Here is a 20493-nt window from a genome sequence, read left to right on the forward strand (position 1 = left end):
CCACACTGCTTTTCTAACTAGTTTCTATCTATATTACAATTAGTCCCAGTTGGAACATATCTTCTTGCTATGGGTTATCCTATCCCAGGACACTTCTTTACCCATTTTTATATTCTCTTTACTTGATTTTCTTCCTCCTCTCCATCTAGAGGGATTACCATGATGGTCTTTTCCAAACTCCTGTTGTTATTACCTGGTTCAAAATGGTAGTTAGTCATATCAGCTTGATCCCCCAGAGCCCCTATTTCACCTGAGCAGACAAACCTGTTTGAAAAGAGTTCCCTTTCAAAGAATGCTTCTTTCAAAAATCCCAAAATCCTCCTAATATCTATCTTGAGAACCATGCATTCTTCATTATTTTCACAAAGATGAGAATAACTCATTAGAGTTTACCTCAACCTTGGTTTCTTTGAGCACCTTGCCTACTTGGCATAGTCATCTTCACCCTGTTAAACCAGAATTCCAAGCTATCACTTACCCTGATACAAAGAAAAATCTGCAGAGTCCATGCTAGTATCATCAGGATGTTTTTATGCCAAGTTTACATCCCAGATTCTGGCAAGCTACACACACTTCAAGATCTGTTCTCATAATCAGCTTCTTTATTTTTATTGCGGGTTCACAATCTCAGAGGTCTTGGAGCTGAGCCACTCATCTCTCACTCTTTCTTCTTTTTTTAAATCATTAAGCCTTCTAACCCTTTTTTCAGTCCTCTGTATGTCAACTATTTCCCTTTTGAATTTCATTTTCTAATCACCTCCATCATCCATTTGTCTGGTGCAGCCAGTTTCTTACATTGCTTCTCATATTTTCTTCCCATGTCTTTCACTTGCCCATTTTCCAAATATCATTGACTAGCTCTTCCATTGCTAAGTCAATTCTGTAACTGTAAAAGACAGGAAGCAAACTGTTTCCCTGAATTACCCTGCACATGCTGAGATTTTTCTCCTTGATTTTGTTTGGTGCATGCTTATTTCTTACACACACACACACCCATCAGATTTATAAACTCTCCCCACATTCTCCTTTAAAGGCACACTGCCCTTAAATTTACCGTTATTTCTAATGGTGACTGTATATGTAGGAATACTTTCTCCCCTACTTTCCCCCACTTGTTATAACACATATCCATTTCTGTGTCATGCCTCAAATTATAATCACCTCTGTAACTACTGAAATCTACTCTTCCTATTCCTACTATTCAGGAAATAAAAGCAGTATTTCTGAATCAATTTGTCCATTTCTTCCTCTTTGCTTGCTTTTGTGTCTGGCTGCTCTTTTTTACCTTTAAAAACAAAGCCAACACCCCCCAAAAAAAAACCACAACCAGAACCACCAAACAAAAACAGACTACAAACAAACAAACAAACCAACAAACAAATTTCTTCTCTCCCACAGAATCTGCTAAGTGTGCACCACTTGTGATTTACATCAGACAGCATTCCCCTCTGACCAAGTTGTATAAAGAAAGCAACAACGTATTTTGAATTGTGATTCCCTTCCAGAAACTGATTTCTAAAGGCACAAATGATGTAAATATTACAGTTAAGTCTGAGACACAATAATCAAACAACCTACTATTAAATCTACTAGTACTTTTTAGAAAAACAATCAAGTTTAAGAATTACTACAGTGCCTTCCTCTTTGAACAGGTGTGGCCTAGCAGACCATCCTTTAGTTTGAGTGCACTGTTTGAACAGGGTAGAGAACGAATAAAAATGATAAAATACAGGATTGCTCAATTAAAAATTTTAATATGCCTACATACTTCTGTATACTTCAAGTTAATTTATCCAGAATGTCATCGGCTGGTTGTATTAAACTGTGCATGGTACTGTCCTGTTGGAAAATTCGAATATGCTTCTTCTTTAAGATAAATGTTCCTAGCAATAAATAAAAAAAAAGATGCAGTTAGTAAATGTTTTCTCATTATAATACAGAACTAACCTGAGAAACCTAAAGAAGATGTAATGCATAAACACTCATAACTGATAATATAATTCACAATTATTAGAAATTGAATTTAATATAACTAGATCTTTTTCTCCAAAACTGCCACATCTCAATATAGCAAACGTGATTTTTTTCATCCAAAAATAACCTTCCAAAAATCTCACAGTGAAAACCTAAATTAATACAATCCCAAATTTTTGCCTTCATAATAGGAAAGCATCAGGTACTGGAAGTTCTTTTGCAAAATGTATGTATGCACGCATGATGAGAAAAAAAAGGAGAAAAAAAAAACCTGGAAGAACCGAACACTAAATCACTTGGTTTGACTTCTTTTTTTCCTTCACATATTATCTTCCTCCTTTCCCAGAGCAGACACCTCTACCTCTCCACCAAGACACGTCTGGGGGTTAGCTAAAGAATCATCTAGTTTTGTCATACATAATGGAAAAGCTCCATTTGTGCCATTAGCTTAACTCTGAGCTATCAGAAACAGGAAGTTCTACTGATAATCATCCTTTTTTGTTTCAGAAAACTAAGGTAAATTAAAGAAACATGTACTGTTCTACACTTGATAGTATCATTTTCTGCATAGTTAATTGTATTTATTCTCTGCTATCTACATAAAACATCTGTTGTCAGTAGAACACTTTGAAGAACTCCAGCTACAAACTCACACATGGAAGTTAGTAACAATCATAACCTATCTTTGAAGACTGTTTAAATAGTACTGAAAAACACACTTAAGCCGGATTGTTTATTTTTTTAGAAGTATAAACTTGTATTAAAAGAAGTAACAATACAAGTATAAAAGCTCTTTGAAAGTCAATCTATTGTGTTAATGTTAAAGAGTTTGACTTGAAAAGAAGAAAACTCTTTTGGTGCTTACCTTGCTTTCTGCTCCTGAGACAGCTTTGCATTTACGTTATCTAAAGCTTGGCGGCGTTCCCGCTCCTGTCGTTGTTGATGCCGCTCTAAAACTAACTGTGCCCTTGCAGCCCGTGTACTTTGCCTGTCCCATTCAGCATCTCTTCGGTGTTCTTCCTCTTTGACTCTCTACAGGAGTGAAAAAAAATGCTTCATTTTCACTTTATTCAAAGATGAAACAGTATATATAAAGTCTGGCAAATCAATCCAAACAAACTTGCTTGCCTTTAGTGATCACTAGGGGTAGCATCTGAAATAGGGAGAAAAAGCGCTTCCAAACTAGGTAGGAGCCCATGCATTAGGCATAAGATATCACAGATGAGAAAGCTATACTTTTCCAAGGAGCAAGACTCCCACCTCTGCACAAGGTAAGAAAATTAGGACCTGCCACCTGGCAGAAGTAAGTTATTCAGTAGATTACTATTTCTCTCTGATATACTAGGTCTTTCTAAAAACCCAGAGCAGCAAGATAAAACATCGGGGTTTGGGATTTTTTTTTTTTAAAGTTCTTATTAGTAAAAGTTGTAACTTCTTGAGGTCAGAAGTTAGTAGACATCAGTATGGCTTATAATACAGCTAACTCAGAGTAATAACTGACCCGCCAATACCAGATAAGTAGACCCAAATTGTTTGTAACTCTGTCTCTGTTATACTATCACTTCCTTACTTCTTGCCTGACATCATACTGAACTGATTCAAGAAACCAGGCCTGCAAAACCCCTCACTTTCCTTGGTGGGGTTCATTTTCTGCCAGCTTAACTACTTCAATGGGTTCACTTTAGGGTCATAGGAGAGCCAGTAAAATGACAACTCTATCTTCAGCTTTAATAACACCACTGGATAAGACATAGTGTAGCATACAGTATTGGATGGATTAAAAAAAAATAATTGAACGGCTATTCATTAGCCATTATGAATTCAGCCTCTGCACTGAATGAGGAAAGTAGCTTCCTACTTCACAATACCTAGGCCTGTACACTCATGACTGCACAGGAAGGGTAAATTTCTTCATTTTGACTGCCTGCTTTCATAGACCTTTAGAGTAGCAATTATTAGCAATATTTCATTTTTCTATTTTCTATTGTAATCCTATCCCAGAGCATGGCTCGTGTGGTAGAAAGGAAATTCTGTTACGTTCATGAGCTTTTAAGACTATGAAATATGCACGAACAGGATCACTGGACCTGCTCTATTTGTCTTGCTCAAGTACCCTTGAGCATCAGAACACTGCTCTAGCCGGCCCTGCTTTCACCCTCAATTCCTGGCTCTTTCTTCTTCCCCTATGGAGCAGTCCACTCCTGCTCATCCCTTGCAGGCAGCTTGTGCAATCAATCTCAGGTCCTAAACTGCATGATGAAGTCTGGGTCTCGGGCTGCGCAGGACCTTGCTCCCCCAGTAGGCCACCATGGACCATGCCCCAAGATCCCCCAGGTGCCCTGGCCCTGGCCTCCACAGCAACCTTCCTCCCAGCCCAGCTCCAGGGCTCCAGCTCACTCCTGCTCCATGACATTTCCCAGCTGAGACACTGTGTTCAGTTTGATTGATTAAATTTCTGGTAAAATTCAGATCAATGGAAAACACAGTTTTATAATGGGATGTGCAGGGCAAACAATAGTTTCTTCTACAAACACTGTCTACAATTCTATTACAACCAGAAACACAGAATACATGTGTCAGCTTAAATACCAGTTTCTCCAGAACTTGCTGCTGTTGAGAGTAACGGATTGCCATCAGCTGATCCTGATTCATTCCCTTCCATCGATCTGTGATCACACGATGTCTACCAAAGGAACTGACTGCTTGTTCAGGGTTTTCAGAAAGTAAATTTCCTTGAAGGAGGCCGGAAATTTCATCCATGTCATCTTTCATTTTTTGATCCTTTTCCAACTTCTTTTTCTCAGCTAGTTCAGCAGCCTAAATTCAGTGAAAGAAGAGAACTGATATTTTTTCCGTGAGAAAGTATTAACTAAGAGATGCAACAAAATTAATACATCATAACAGGTTTCTTTCCACCTTGTATACAGTTGTCAACAGCATCACATACAAATACTATGATCATGATCCTATTGGCTACGATCAAAAATCTAATAGTATACATTTCTTTAATGTTGTTATACCACATACAGCAAATAATTTGGGGAAAAAATAATTTTGCTTCATAAGAAAAGCCAGAATGAAATAAAAAACAATTTCACATTTATCCACAAGCAAACACCAGTTGGTATTTGGAAACCAAACACAATATGGAAGAAATTTATGATAAAAATTTACAATCTTGAATCACTAGCCTTGATATAGATTACGTAATAGAGAGCATGGAGAGCATGATTAAGCACTCAAAACAAAATAGACAGGAGATGCCTATGTTAAGCCTGAAGATGCAGCCTGGAATCTGTTCCCTTTGCTGATAAAAAATACTAACTTGAGTCATACGATGTGAACATATTTGTAGTATTCGAAATCATAATATGCATTCTTTATGGAAATCACTGTTCCTAGTCCACTATAAGGTCGTAGTCTCCTATTCAGAGGAAGTTTTCCCCTTACAAAACTTGAGAAAGCAATTATTATTTTACTTTAATTGCCTTCCAAAGAAAAATTAGACTAATTAGAGGTAGAATGATAATGCTATGCATCACCCATTTTTAATCCCGTCTCGTTCTTTTGTAACATGTAAACTAAACCATCTGGAACAATGCACAGTGCTGGCTTCCACAGGGAGAGGTGACAGGTTAACTTTCTTCTTGCCGGGGCACAAAGAGCACAGGTTGCCAGACCTGTCTCTCATGTATGTAGCTTTACACATCTATCTTGACTGCAACAGATCAGTGGATATCTGTTTCTCCAGTTTGTCCAATATTGGCTCATACTCTGTTCAAAAACTGCTGGCTTGAGAATATTCACTTTATGAGTTAACTGGAACAGTTGTGTACTTTCCTTACCAATTAGTAGTTTGCTGGTTGGCACACAAACAATTTAGAAAGTGGATGAGGACAAATGAAAAATGGAGGATTATGCATCAAGAAAGTCACAGTAGGTCAAATAGTCTTCTGTGGCAAAAAAGGTGAAGTTGAAAAATAGTAGGCAGAGTAGCTAGAACATATGAACAACTGAGAATGACAGAACTACCTAGGCATACATGTGGGAACCTGTTCCTTTGTAAATGCTATGGAGAACAATTCTCACTCAGCAAGCACAGTGATCTATGCCACCCTTAAAGGAAACTGCTAACCTGAGTTTGGCTCTACATTTGTAGTTATGGACTTTGAGCCTGGGTGACAGCAGTTCTCCCAAGCATCAGGCCTGGACACTGTCAAAGAATGACTTTTATTTGTTCTAAGCAAATGTGCACAACAACCTGTCAGGGTCTGAACGAAATAACAAATAATACTATCCTAGATTAATAAATTCCATGGCTGATAACAGCCTTGTGCTTTCCATTAAAGTAACAAAAATATTTGATGTGCAAACAAATGAATAAAAGATAAATTCTTTTATTTTTTAGATTTATAAATTAACTAAGATGCAATTCAAATTAGATGATGCAGAAAGCCTCGTATTTAAAAATACCAGCTATCCTATAGGAATGTACACTCTACTCTAAAGCAAGAAAAGAGATGTCTACTTTTAGACAAACAGAAAAGATCAAGCAGATCAAATTCCAAGTGGCAAAACTTCAACTTCAGATCTAGTAATTACTGGCTCTGCCATCATAACATGCAATAATAACTAAATAAAGAATTACAGGCCACTTTTTCCTCTCACTGAAATCAGTGAATACAATTTTTACCAGAAGCTTAAAGGAATTTTTTTTAATCCAAAATGCGTTTCCCTCAAGTTTGTGGGTTTTTTTTTTCCCTCCAGAAAAGTCAGTAACAACTTGACAGGAACTACATTACAATTTCCACGCAAAAAAAAAAGAAAACAAAAACCCCAATGACTTTCAGTCATCCCATATTTTGGGGACACTGAACAAGAATATCTGGGTACACAGTTTAGCTTATTAATACTATGAATCAAGCAATTTGTTTTTAGTTCTGAAAGTGCTCCAGAGTAAATCACATTTAACAAAGTAATTTTGGATGGACCTCACATAACTACTGCCTTGAAGCTTAAAATGTGTAATTTTTATTTAGATCCCTTTATTAATGTCAATCCACTGTCATCTAGAAATAGATCCAAAAAAAGGTACTCAGACATTGTAACCCTAACCTTCTCAGTTAGGAGGGAGAGCCTAAAATTTCTGAGCTGCCTGGAAATCTTACTGGAGGAAACTCCCAGCTCTATGCACAGCCATGCGTGTACCACTACTGTGCAATGATTAATGACACTGCAAAAGAAAGATTTTAAACTCAGAAAATGCATTGGATTTAACCTATCAAGTCAAATCCCTAATAAGATATAATTCATCAATTTATATCTGCATGGAAGAAAAAACAGATGCACAAATACATGCTCCTTCATTTATTTTGATCTGTGATGCAAATTATGTCTTCCCTACTGCTAAATGCTTCCTTTCACTGTTAATGCAAGTCATAAAGCAAAAGAAGAAATGTACATAGAAGCATTAATGAGGCCAGGATTTCACAAGCTTAGAAGTCTCAAGTGTGTGAGGAACTAACTGCCACCATCACAACTTCTGAAGTCCTTATCACCAAGTCACAAAGCTCAAATGACTAAAGTGACCTATCCAGGGTCTTTGGAACTTGTGAAAGAGTATTATTAATCTGTATAGTAAACACAGTTCCTTTGTCTGTATTATACAGATACTTATCTCATAGTAGAGAACTGCACATCCAGCACATTCAAGCTAGGAACTTCTGCTAAGCGAGGTCTGTTAAAAATCAGTATGAGTACTGTTTCCTCATGCCTGAAAATGTAGTGCTAAATACTGACGACCCTGGACATTGAATATCAAGAATAGGATGTAAGTAATAAAAGATATTTGCACAGCACACTTCAAAGAATGAAAAAGTTACCATTCTTCTATGTTTAGGCACTCAGATATCTCGTGTCAGGTGAAAAAAAAGGCTCCACAGTTAATGCAAATACGTAATTTACTCAAAGCCTGAAAAACTGTTTCGCTAATGTGGCTGCTGGCTCTGAATGTGTCAGTAATGGCATAAAGTTCCATAAATAAGGAACCAGAATAATGCCATGAAATACTCATAGTAACAGTATTATGGGGAAAACTATCAAGCTGTTGTGGTATGCCCAGCAATAAACTCTAAGGACATAAGGTCTGTAATATTGTTAACAAGTCTATAAATATGAGGTCATTAAGTTAGAGATCCTCTGTAATGACATCAACTCACTTTCTTAGCATTACCTACAAAGTGTCTTGGAAAGGATTCAAGTCCTGTGCTATACACATCCTTCTGATTTCAAGAACACAATTGGTACGCCTATCACTGTACTGCTGAACTGGACATTCCCAAGTGTTGTTTTCCTTAGTGAGGAACCTCTTTCTAAAACAGTAGGATTCTGCTGTGTAATCACAATCGCATCAAAATAAGTGAAAAATAGATATTTTAGGCAGGACTCTGGGAAGCCTTCATTTCTGTTGTGTTGCTTGCCAAACTAAAATGATTACTACTGATGTATAAATTATTTCAGCAGGAATAACTGACAGTTTAAGCTAGCAGAAGTCTTCCCTTATACCAAGGACAAAAGCAATATTGGTGTTCCTGGTTAACTCATACTTAGGGAAGAGTTTTTTTGTTTGTGTTTCCGTGTTTTAGTTTTTTAAAAATTATTTTCTTCTTTACATCTCCTAAATATACTGGCTACCATAAGGACTATAGATGATGGCCATGGAGACAATGATTGAACCAAAGCCTAATTCTAGGAATTTTCTTCCTCTCTGAAGATGTATTCTTGTATTATACTTCATCTAAATTACAGTAAATGAGGATTGCCTTAGAAAGGGTAGGTTTGCTTTCTCCCTTTATGGCCATGTCAGACTGTGCATTTGCTCCTCCCAGTCAGGTGCAGCAGTCATTCATTCCAGACTAGTTGATTTTATTTCGGATTTGAGAAATGATCTAACACATCCTGCAGCTTCACGATCATGACATCAACTGCAAGAGACACGGCAGAAAAAAGTAATGAAACTCAGGGAACAGGAAACAGGAGTTTCTCCCTGGCAGCCACCAACAGGTAGAGCAGATGTGTCTAGAGCAAAATGTAGTGTGAGACTGCACCCCTCAAGAGCTTAAGGCCTTCAATCCAGCTACCCTGCTGAAGCTGCTGGAGACTCCTGTTCAACAGATTTGAGGTCAGATACAGAGATTTCTTCTCTGAAGTTTATTCTCAGGCTGAATGCCCTAGTTTTCACTCTTGGGAAAAAGCTGTATAGAAAATCCCTCTGTAACATAGCTTTCACTTAAGGACAACATCACTGAAAGGCCTGGCAACCTGAAACCTGTGGCTTGCATGTTTAATAAAGAAAAGCAGCAACTGTACCAGCACATTATTTTAGGAAAAGAGAAGAGCTTTTCCCAACCATTCAGCAAAAGAAAAGCTAAAAACAGTATCACAGTCACAAATAAACCCAAAATGAAAGTAAACAACTAACTACCTTGGGAGGGGGGAACAGGGCGGGGGGACACGCAGCTGCAAGCTGTCACTCCAATCTATACAACACAGCAATAAGAACAATAAGAGCTAACAGGAGACTGTTGCCCAAGCCTCCATTATCATGGCCTTATGGCAGGACTTTTTAGTATATTTAATATGCACGCCAGTCAAGTAAAATGTATATGCCCAAATATTACAAACCACACCACACGCAAGCCTCCCACCCCATCACCAAACCCTGTCACAAATTCAGGAATTTTTACATGAAATCAACTGGTATGACAATTATTTGGGATACTACTGCTAGCCTGAACGCACCAGCCACTTCAGGTACTATTGCAGCTATTCATATATAATACTGTTACTGTTCAGCAGCCATGACTTCAAGCAGGAAAAGCGTTTTAAATTACCTTGGGCTATCTATAAACAAAATCATATGCCAAATGTGCCCTGAAAGGCTCAAGCAACACTTACACTAAGACTTGCACACTTATACACTCAAGCCAAAAGACAGCCTACTTGATGTAGGTAATTTTAATGTGACTTATTTCTATGTGACTAGAGAAATTTAAAGCTAAGTCACACTAAATACACTTTAACCAAACTAACAGCATCTGTGTAGCCCTTTGAGCTGTATATATAAGCTGAGTGGAAAAAAAAAATTGTGCAATAAAATAAAAAACTGGAGCATGACAGATAATGGTACTAAGACAGACAGAGAAAAGTTCATGACATGTTTCTATAGGTTCCAAAGCATCCTTGATAAACAACCAAGAGACAAGTACAGAAATAGCAAAGACGCAGCCAACATGCCAAAAACAGTAGTTGTGGGGAATAAAGACAAAAAGCTACTGGCAGTAATGTTTCTATACAAGCAAAAATAAAAGCAGGCAGACACAGCTAAGATTATCCAAGAACTGATAAAAACCCGAATGAAGTATGGAAGGCTTTTGCTGTACCCTGGTTTACAGACTACAAGTCCCTGAGAAATTAGGGATTTGTTGCTGTCCTGCCAGTCAGCAAGGTGAGAACCAGGAGGAAGAATTTTGACAGAAGGTAACCAGACAGAGGATAGCTAGATCCTTGGAGGGGAGAAAGTGAATAAATTCTATCTTCCAGTTACTGAAACAACCTTGGAAGTTAGCTGCTAAGAAACTTCTGTGAGAATATCCATTACTCATCGTACTTCTGCACATCTTATTTTCCTTTTGTGTTTCCCCTTTTTTTAAAAAACAAACCAACCCAATATTAATTTACCTGGGTTCTATTGAAATCTTTAGTAGCTACACAGACAGCACGTCTGTTTTCTTCTTCTTTTCGTTGTTGCTCCATAGTCTTTTGGTCAAGTTCAATCCTATTCTTGTCATAAAGATCATCTAAATTATATTAAAATGAAATTTAGTCAATGTTCATGGACATAATGCGTCATATGAGTAAGCCACTATAAGAGAGAGACAGAGAGGAGCTACAGATACAGTAGGCTGACTTACATAACTATTTCCAAATCCTACCACTGAAGCTTTCCCTCCCGGGATTTCAGACAACTCATTAAATTAGTTTATTATGTTTGTCTTAACAGTCAGACAAAGTTAAAATGGAAAAGTGTTAAGTACTGAAGAAAAAAATACTTTATGCCACACTAGAAAAAACAGTATTATTTTTTTCTGCTCTAGAACAGTAAAGATTAGGTCTGATGGTCTGGATGGTCCAGAACAGTAAAGATTTGGTCTGGACAATTTGGTCTGATGAAGTAAACATACCATCTAGCATGCAAAACACCAATGTTTTTTCAGCATGCTCCAATACCTCATTTGAGGCATGAACCAGAAATGAAACCTAGGTGATGTTACAATCATCAAGTTATTAAATACAGATTTCTTCAGTGAGATACCAAATACATCAGAGCTTGTAAAGTAAAAACTGCTGCAGTAGTTCTAAGAGTTAAATACCGAATACATTAAAATACTGCTATGTCAAAACGACACAACCTATCAGAATTGCCGAGCAAGCAGATTAGAACCTTACTATCTTCTCTTGGTACCTGCAAACTTTTGATCAGCTAATGCATTCTTCCAGTCTCTCTGTTGCTGAAGCAACCACACTCTCATCTGCTCCTTTTGAAATTTCATCCTCTGATCATAGTTTAAGTCTTCACCCATAAACTTCTGCAAGCCAGATACAGTACATCGAGAGTCACTGTCTGAAAGTCGAGCAGGTCTATCTTTCTTTAAGGCTTGCGGATCAGACAGGTCAAATTCACGTCTTGTTTCTGGCTTCTGAAAATTCTTCTGAAATTCACTGATAGACTTATTTATGTTTCTGATATCATTTTTCTGTCTTTCTTCTAATATACACATGATCTTGTCATTTTGCTTCATTTCATTAGCTAAAGAAAAACAAACACAATGAAAATACAACTCTTAGAGGTGCATGTGGCACAGAAGTGCACATGTAAGATGGAAAATAAAAATTTTAAGAGGAATAAATAGAATATAAGTCTTCAAATTTTTATACCTTATGAAAGAGTATTTGATCTATAAGTACCAGCCCAGCAATGGCTAATTACTAACCCTAATGTTAGCAATATTTACTCATAAAATACTCCCAGTTTTTTAGGTATCTATTTATTAATGTTACAATGAAATATATGCAAGTGAAACAAAGACAATAAACATTTCTAGAATTACGAGGTTTCATTTGATTAGAACTTGCAGTAACACATGAAATATACTGTATACTAGTTCTTTCAATTTACAGTTACAACTGAAACACACTAAGTTGCTTATTAAGAAAAAAACAAAAAGCGGGCTCCCAATGAAAGGAATATAGATAGTTGTTTCATAGTTCCAATGATTCACCTAACCATAGCAGTGAAATAATTAGTTGGTACAAACACTTTCAGAACAGTTTAATAGCTCTCACCCATTTAATCAAAATCCTGTAATTGATTTAGTTTTAAAGAAAAACAAATGACAAAAAAACCCCACCCAAAACTAGCCATTTCAGCCACTTAAATATACTCCACAAGAAAAGATCATTTCCTCTGTTGCCAGACTACACATTGCTTCTGGCAGTTTCCTACGAGTCAGCGTCTAACAGGTATTCTGCCAGGAAAATCACAAGCAGCCGTAGAAGCACAGCATGGAAGTTGGCAGCTCCATTCCAGCTCTTCTTGAAACCCACAGAGAGCTCAGTCTGTGGGACCTTTTCACATGATACCACAAGAAAGCATTCCAAACACAGAGGGCCACAAAGGGTTTTGAGGTTAGGGGACACGGATGGAAATATTTGTGTAGCTACATGTTCTGACTCAGCAATGGCTGTTGTACATGGCTCATGCTTCTAGCATCAATAATCTATAGAGGAATGTATAGAATCTATATATTCTATTGAAGAATGCCAGACAGAGCATGGGCTTACTCTACAAGAAAGCAAACAAACAAATTTGCCACTTCTCTTCTGAAAAGAACAGTATTAAGTAATTAAGGTTTTTTAAATGCTTCTGTTATCTTCAGGTCTCCAAACAATGCTATTTGTCAACATGTACTTAAAGAAACCACTGAAAATTCCAGCCTATTAGAAAATGTATACCAGTTTAATCATGTCAATATAAACCTTAAGATACTAAGGAAAACACATATTGTACCACTGCACATGTACGAACATAAACATGACTATACATAGTATTCCATTTGTATGTCTGAATGTAGAGAAAAGCCTACAATTGTGCTTATATATACATATCCTGATTGACAGGTTTACGTAGACCTATATAGCAAGATTCAAGGAGACAGGCTCCATATAACAATAAATATGGCAGTCTGAAACCTATGAAGGGGAAAAGAAAGCAGGAAACAGATGGTAAATTACATTTAACTCTTCACAGAAATACCATAATATCTATGAATATACCAAGTTCTTCATTTCGTGCTTTTTCAGCTGCTTCCTGAATTTTCCTATCCTTGACCTGGGCATCCAATGCATCTTTATCAACCTATGAAAATGAAAAAAAGCAGCTCTTTAAGAGATACTATGTTTGAATGATTAAAAACAGGCATTGTCAAGCTACATTGATTCCCAGCTGTACAAGACAGATATAAACCCACTACCAACAGAGTATATATATATATCACTATTTCATGTAGGTAACAAAAAGAAAATCCAGAAACAGCATTATTAAAGTTTGTTTGCTTCGTTTTAATGCTGATAGGTATATTCTTACACCAAATCAGAACAAAACACTACATTTACATGATAAATGGAGCTATAAATGTAAACATTTAAAGCAGCACTGCACAGAATATGTTTTCCCCATTACAGCTGTCATTTTTTCTTGTTCTGCTTCCATTTATAAAGCAGGTAAGCATTCTGACAGTCAAGATGACAGGAAGTTGCAATAGTTCAGATTTCAAAAACATGTAGATGGTTGACTAAAAGTGTGTTGAAGAAATAATGGGGAATGGACAGAAATTTTCCAGTCTTATCTGACAGACGGGCATACATGTAAGCTGCCGAAATGCAATACTGGGTGCCATCTGAGATACACACAGACATCTACCATGAGCTGACAGATATGGTACAGAATATTCATATCCCTGGAGAGTACTACCTGAGCTAAGTATAATACCCTAAAGTGTATCATCAAATGGTAGCAGTCACCTCATTTTAGGCAAAAGAATCGGGTCCCAAATTCGTTGACAGAAGGTGCCAAAGTAATAGGCACAAACCTGGATTTTGTGTCTTTTTTCATTATTATTATTTTTACTGGTCAACTTACTGTCTTTGAAAGATTTGACAAAAAACAGTAATAATTCTAGTAAACTCTTTTGGTAGTCTTTGCCTAAAAACTATTCAGATCAAGGCAGAAAGACCTAAACGGGTCATGGCTGAAAATACAGAGTTAGTGCTGTAGAGGACTACTGACTATACCAAACAGACAAAGAGGTAAATCTTAAACAAGGGTGAAACCATAACAAATTGTACAGGGTATCATTGTCCAAAGACAGTGATGTTGTGGCCATTAAATATCTACCCATTTAGAGGTCTCATTTGGGAAACAAAGCTTTCAATATCACTATAGGAAACTGTTAAGAAAATTCAGTATGACTCCATTAGTAGTTTCTAGCAATAATACAGGTTAAGGCAATGCATTGACCTGCATGTGCAAATTCAGTTATGCTGTCAGCTCCCTCCCATTTGAACAGGTTACCCTTGACAAGAATACTTCCTTAAAACAACCGATGAGTCACATAAAGCTACAGGTTTAAGTGTTAAAGTAACGAATGCCTACTATGAACAGTTTGAAGCAGCTAATTTCTAATCTACTTATATTTACGTATAATAGTTCATATATAAATGGAAAGTAATTTTTCACTTGGACTATTCATCTGAACTCTTTTGGGAAATTAGTTTTGTTTATTGAGGATAAATGCTCAAATCTGTAAGCAAAGCCAGCAATATCTTTTCCATTACTCAAATGAGGAAACAGACACAGAAGTAAAAGTAATATTAAAACTAGTAATAATCAGGAAAAAAAAATTTAAAAACTCTGTTCCCATTCTCCTTCCAGTCAGTATAATCTCCTTCCAGTCAGTGTAATCTCCTTGTTTTAAACTACTCAATCCCTGCTTAAGGGTTCATGGTATTTTAAGTCAAACTGCCTTTATTTTTTAATTTTGTCAGAGACAGCCACTCAGCTGAACTGGTGAGAGAGAATGCAAAGAATCTGAAACCACATTGGAAATACTCATATAGTCTATCTCTATATAGATTTGTTGACTCTTAATGCTTGGGACTTGGCCTAACTTCAAAGCACAAGAACAGCCTCTTCTGTCACCAGTCATTGTTCAGCCAATGAATAAGGAATATTGAATGATAATAAGATATTTACAAAATTCCTAAAATGGACTCTGCTTGGATCTGTGAAAACCTGTCTGATAAGTTAATTCTTGAAGGTATTTGGGAAAGACCTTCAGATGGTGTACTTCAGTACTGCTCAATAAAATACACTGATATGCTATTTCATTCTCACCTATTTCATTACCTGAGAATTTATGGTTTACATTTCATTTTTAAAGCTCTAGAAAAGACACCTTCCGAGAAATTACATGTCTCCTGATGAAAAAATTAGAACCATCTTACTATACCCATCCCACACCTGTTTAAAAAAAAATAAAATATTATTAGCTCCTTCCACTTAAGTGTAGAGGAATGAAGCTGGGTTAATTAACATTGATAACATACAGCTGTGTGCTGGCTTCAGGGGCAGCGGGTTGGCTGATGTAGATAAGGTGCAGCTGTGGCTGGTTCTGTTAAGTGGTTGGGCAGCCAATGAAGACAGAGCAGTTGAGGAAGAAGCAAGAGAAAAGAGAGAGAGAGCGAGCACGCATCCTGAATGAGGAAAGACTAAGAGAAGGCAGCAGCGGGACTGGCATGAAGAGTATGTTGGTATGTGATGGTAAAAGACCTTATTGCAGCTGGCTAGTTTGGAGAATGCTGTGACACTTAGGTATATTGTTGGCTACTATATGTCAGGATACTCTATCAGGCTGGGCAGCCTGTCCTGTTGGTTAAGTGGGAACTGCTGCTTTGGTCTGCAACTACAGTGATTCTCGCATAAGAGCGGCTAGAATTAAATCCAAAGCACTGTTGGAGATAAAAGTGAAGATTATCTTTCCACTGACTTGAGATATATTTCTGTACTAAAGACAAGGTGGATCTAATTGATACCTGTTGCAGTTCTACCAGTCCAATGAAGTCAACAGTTAGGAATTATTTTCACCAATTCTAAATTTGGTTCTATGCTAGTTAATGCTGCAGCACTTAACATGTGATATATGCATCAGCACTGAGCACTCAGAATACTTTACAATAATTTAAACTTATTTCACCTTACAGTACTCTTCCCTCCATGCACACACACAGAATCTTAATGTGGGCCTTTGGAAACATTACAGGATGATTAAATGAACTACTACATCCAAATTTTAAATTGTTATAAAATAAAACATAATTTCCTGACATTCAGGGTGCAAACTGCATAGATGGCTCTAGAGAAAGCCCACCAGTATGAAGCTATCATCCCCATAGGCCTTCACAGACTGAAAGGTGCTCACATTCAGACCCCCACTCCAAGAAAGATCAAACACATCAATTAATTCCATAAATATGGCCTAATGGATCTCTCCTATTTTGCCTGATGCAAAATAGGCCCCAAATACAGGATCCCTTTCAGCAATAAACTGCTCACAGGGCCAAGCCTGCTGTCTAGTGAGATTCAAGCAGATGAGGGAAGTTATCAGCAGTGAGGTAAAAAACACTGGAATTTTTACGCCACGTTGCATGAGCCGACTTTGCATGCTTCTGGCTTAGCCCAAAGTAAAGCATATTACATTCACTTCCACACAAGTTAAGGGTGTCAAGATAGGGCTTTATCTTTTTGTCCTGTTCAGGAAATCGGAAATCACGCCCTTGAACCCTACAGCAGTGGACACAGGCCGCCTCAGGCTCTCTCACACACCTGACAATGGCTGCCAAAAATAACTTGATGAGGCCTAGAGAGTATCAACTCGCTTATCACCAGCAACTTTTTAAAAGCACCTCAGCCTTCTGCAGCTTCTGTTCTGGCAGATGCCACAAGGCGTTTTCTCCCCGCTTCCCACCCCCAGGCACCGGCCGTGCCCGCAGCCACCGCCGAGGCGCTGAGGGGGCTCGCCCCCCTCAGCCGTCCGCGCCGGCACGGCTGCCCACTCCGGCCTGCCCTAGTGCTTGTCCCCGCTTTAGCGTCCCCTCAGAACGCACCGGGCGGGGGAACGGCACCACCCCGCCCCGCTGCGCCACGCCCCGGGTGGGGGCTGTGCCCTCACCCCTATGGTCCGGACCCGCGCGTTGAAGATGCGGCTCTGCCGCTGCAGCTCCCGCTGCCGCCGCCGCTCCAGGGCGGCTGCCTCCTGCAGGTCTCGCTGCAGCCCCAGCCCGCTCATGGCGCCGAGAGGGCAACCGGCCGCGGGGGCTGCGCGCGCGGCAGCCCGGAGCGAAGCGCGGCCGGAGAGAGCCGCCCGCCAGGAGAACAACGCACCGGGTCGCGATGGGAACGGGAGCCCCGCCCCTTCGCCGCTCGCCCCGCCCCTTCGCCGCTCGCCCCGCCCCCTCCGCGCTCGCGCCTTTGTCGCCCAACGTGGCGGCAGGCGCGAGGCGGGCGGCCGCTGAGGGCGTGCCGTGGGCAGCGCCGCCTGTCGCCCGCTGAGGGGAGAGAGGCCGGGGCCGCGCAGCTCCCGCCTCTGGGCGGCAAACCGGCGACATACGCCCTTCGGCTATTTAAATCGGGTGGGGGAGTGCATGAGCCAACGGCCTCTCCTGCAGGGATGGGTTACCTGAAGCTGCTGGTGATACAGAATTTCAAGTCATGGCGGGGGCAACAGGTTATCGGCCCCTTCATGAGGTTCAGCTGTATCATCGGGCCCAACGGATCAGGTAGCAGGCTGGGGAGAGGGAGGGGGGTCACTGGGCAGCTGGTGGCTCTGTTTCTCCACTGTAGTTATCAGGACTGATGTTTCAGTTTTGGGGTCTTTGCCTGTTCTGTGAAGGCCACAGGCCTGCTAGGGAAGAAATGGCAGCAGTGCAGGCCCAGGAAGCAGGGTCAACATGGCTGTGCCAAGACAGGTGAGGATGTTGTACTTTCTGGTGCTATACAAGCAGCAAGGAAAACCAAGCCAGCAATTTCACTGAAACCAAAGGTTCTCAAGAGCTCATCCATTCCAGAAGTTAAACCTCCATCTGTGGAGGTTTGCCTATGGAGGAATAGCATTGCAGTGCTTGGGGGGGAGTGGGGGAAGTAAAAAGTCACACAGGCCTGCTTAAAATTTTTTCATATGCACCTGAGGGTGCAGCAGCACAAGCAAAGTTTTGGAGGCCTGATCCGCTCTTGCTTTTAACTGAAAGTACAGATTTTTCAAGCATGGAAGGACAGAGGTACAGTGGTGGAAAGAATTTCCATTTTTAGTTGTCTTCTTTTTCCAGCTCTTGTAGAATGAGTGGTTTGCAAACAACACACCTTGCCTTTGCTGCTCCGGTTTGCAATTCAGCTTACAATAATCACATAAAGGTGGTTTTACTTTAATACTGTGGCTTGAAAACTGCTTCTTGATTTGAGTCTGTGGTCTCTGTTACATGAGTAAGCGTGTTTGGGAAAGAGTAGCTTTGCAGGATGGTAGCTGCTTTGTGGTTTTAGCCCACAAGAGCCTTGGTTTGTAGATGTGACCCCACATTGTTATCCTGTGGGTGCTGGAACTTCTGAAAATCTAAATCACTTCTTCTGAAAGCCCCATTGAACAAATGGGATTTTACCTTCTATTTGCCACAGTATGATATGATAGGAGGTCAAGGTTGCAAAGATGGACTTGGCATTTGGTCTTAGTTTCCCCAGTCTGTTAATGATTTAGCTTATGATTTAGACTTTTTAGATCATGTTGCTTCTTGACTTATCTAATTGGAGTGAGATCTGTGAATGTAAGTAACAATTATTTAGCATTATTTTTGTATTCTTGTCACTTTATCCCTAATCCCCATTGTATGTATTGGAAAGCCTCAAAATTATACATACTTTTTCCAGGTAATTTTCCAGTTACACCTGTATACGTTGTATAGGTTAATCTAGGGAGAAAATTTGTGACTATTCTAATCTCTAATATTTCATTTGTCTATTCCCCCCTAGTATTCTTCCTTTTATGCTATTTTGGAGAATAAGTCAACATGCAGCAGAAGTAGCAAGGTTGAAGACAGGAAAAAAAAAAAAACCAAACCCAACAGTAATGCTCAAGACTAAAGGGGAAAACCAAAAAGGATTCAATTAAGAGAATTTTTGTCTGAGGGAGTATGATCTGAGAACTCTTGCTGTGGTGAATGGATCTGGGAGAGTAGTTGTGTTCTTTAGAACACTGGAGTTATAGTGGAAAAATTCTGGTTAAGCAATAGAATGCTTATGCAGCAAGTCTTCTTGACTGCATTATATGAAGAAAACTACCAAATAAGGAGTATGATGCTTGCTCAGTTTAAGTAATGGCCTCTAGAGATGCCTATGTAAGAAAAATTTGTTCCAACAAGGCTGAACAAATAACAAATCAGTTTTGTGATGATATTTATTACAAGCCTATTATCTGCTGCCAGTGTGTTACATCTTAGAAATTTACTTATTTATTATGTGCAATATTTTTTCTTTAATGAAATGCAGAATTAGAAATAGAACTAATAAAGACTTTTTCATTTATGTATATGGTTTTTAGTTAATTGTTAATCAAATGCCTCCTTTCTGCCATGTCAAAGTGTTTTTTTAAAAACTTTTTTAAAGGAAAATCTAATATAATGGATGCTGTTAGTTTTGTGATGTGTGAAAAGACATCTAATTTGCGAGTTAAAAGTGTTCGAGATCTTATTCATGGAGCACATGTTGGAAAACCAGTTTCTTCTACAGCTAGTGTGAAGATGGTATATTGTGAAGAAGATGGGGAGGAAAAAGCATTTTCAAGAGTTATCCGTGGTAGGTAGTGGATTCTGTTGGGTGTACTTCCTGTTTTCTGATGTATAAGAAATGGAGACGGAGAATATCCAACTTTGTTTTTCAGACACCTAATATTCTTTCATATTTGCGTGGATTAAGCCCATTAGTATTGCAATACTTCAAGTCCTTCAGTGGTATTTTGATAACCAAGTGTTATAAGTGAAAAAACATACTGGGGCAAAGTTAAAAAATTAAGCAAGTAGTTAATAAATGTTCTTTGTTCCATACTTTGATCTTATTCACTTGGAATATGTAGATGGTTTAGGCTCTAGAAAATGAGGTCTGACACCTTGCTGCAGGCACAAGCGCTTAAGCATTTATCAATACCTTTTTTGGAAGTATGCAATTAGAATTTTCATACAGAAAAATGAAATTATTGAAGTGACTAAGGGAGTAGTTGAAATACCTTTTCTTCTTTGAAGAAATTGTTCAGTTAAATTGTTCCATGAGTTTAGCCCTTTTCCTATGGATTTTATGCATAG

At 38.8% G+C, this 20493-nt stretch overlaps 2 protein-coding genes across 3 annotated transcripts in view; one reads left to right on the forward strand and one right to left on the reverse strand.

The window, feature by feature from the left end:
- Positions 1-1391: 1391 nt before the first annotated feature.
- RIBC2 (RIB43A domain with coiled-coils 2) lies at positions 1392-17525 on the reverse strand. The gene is made up of 7 exons (XM_027805573.2): positions 17322-17525; positions 13369-13450; positions 11498-11842; positions 10714-10832; positions 4564-4791; positions 2840-3006; positions 1392-1883 (listed from the first exon to the last, which is right to left on the reverse strand). The coding sequence occupies exons 1-7, from the start codon at positions 17436-17438 to the stop codon at positions 1802-1804; spliced, it is 1140 nt and encodes a 379-aa protein (XP_027661374.2). The 5' UTR covers positions 17439-17525; the 3' UTR covers positions 1392-1801.
- Positions 17526-17819: 294 nt separating this feature from the next.
- The window catches only part of SMC1B (structural maintenance of chromosomes 1B), a 34622-nt gene continuing 31948 nt past the window's right edge, over positions 17820-20493 (forward strand). For both annotated transcript variants that reach the window (XM_005439258.3, XM_027805557.2), the window contains exons 1-2: positions 17820-17928; positions 19802-19990. In XM_005439258.3, the coding sequence (XP_005439315.2) occupies positions 17820-17928; positions 19802-19990 (298 nt within the window). The remainder of the gene's footprint in view (positions 17929-19801; positions 19991-20493) is intronic.

Source organism: Falco cherrug, chromosome 5, assembly GCF_023634085.1.
Source record: "Falco cherrug isolate bFalChe1 chromosome 5, bFalChe1.pri, whole genome shotgun sequence".
Taxonomy (NCBI): Eukaryota; Metazoa; Chordata; class Aves; order Falconiformes; family Falconidae; genus Falco; species Falco cherrug.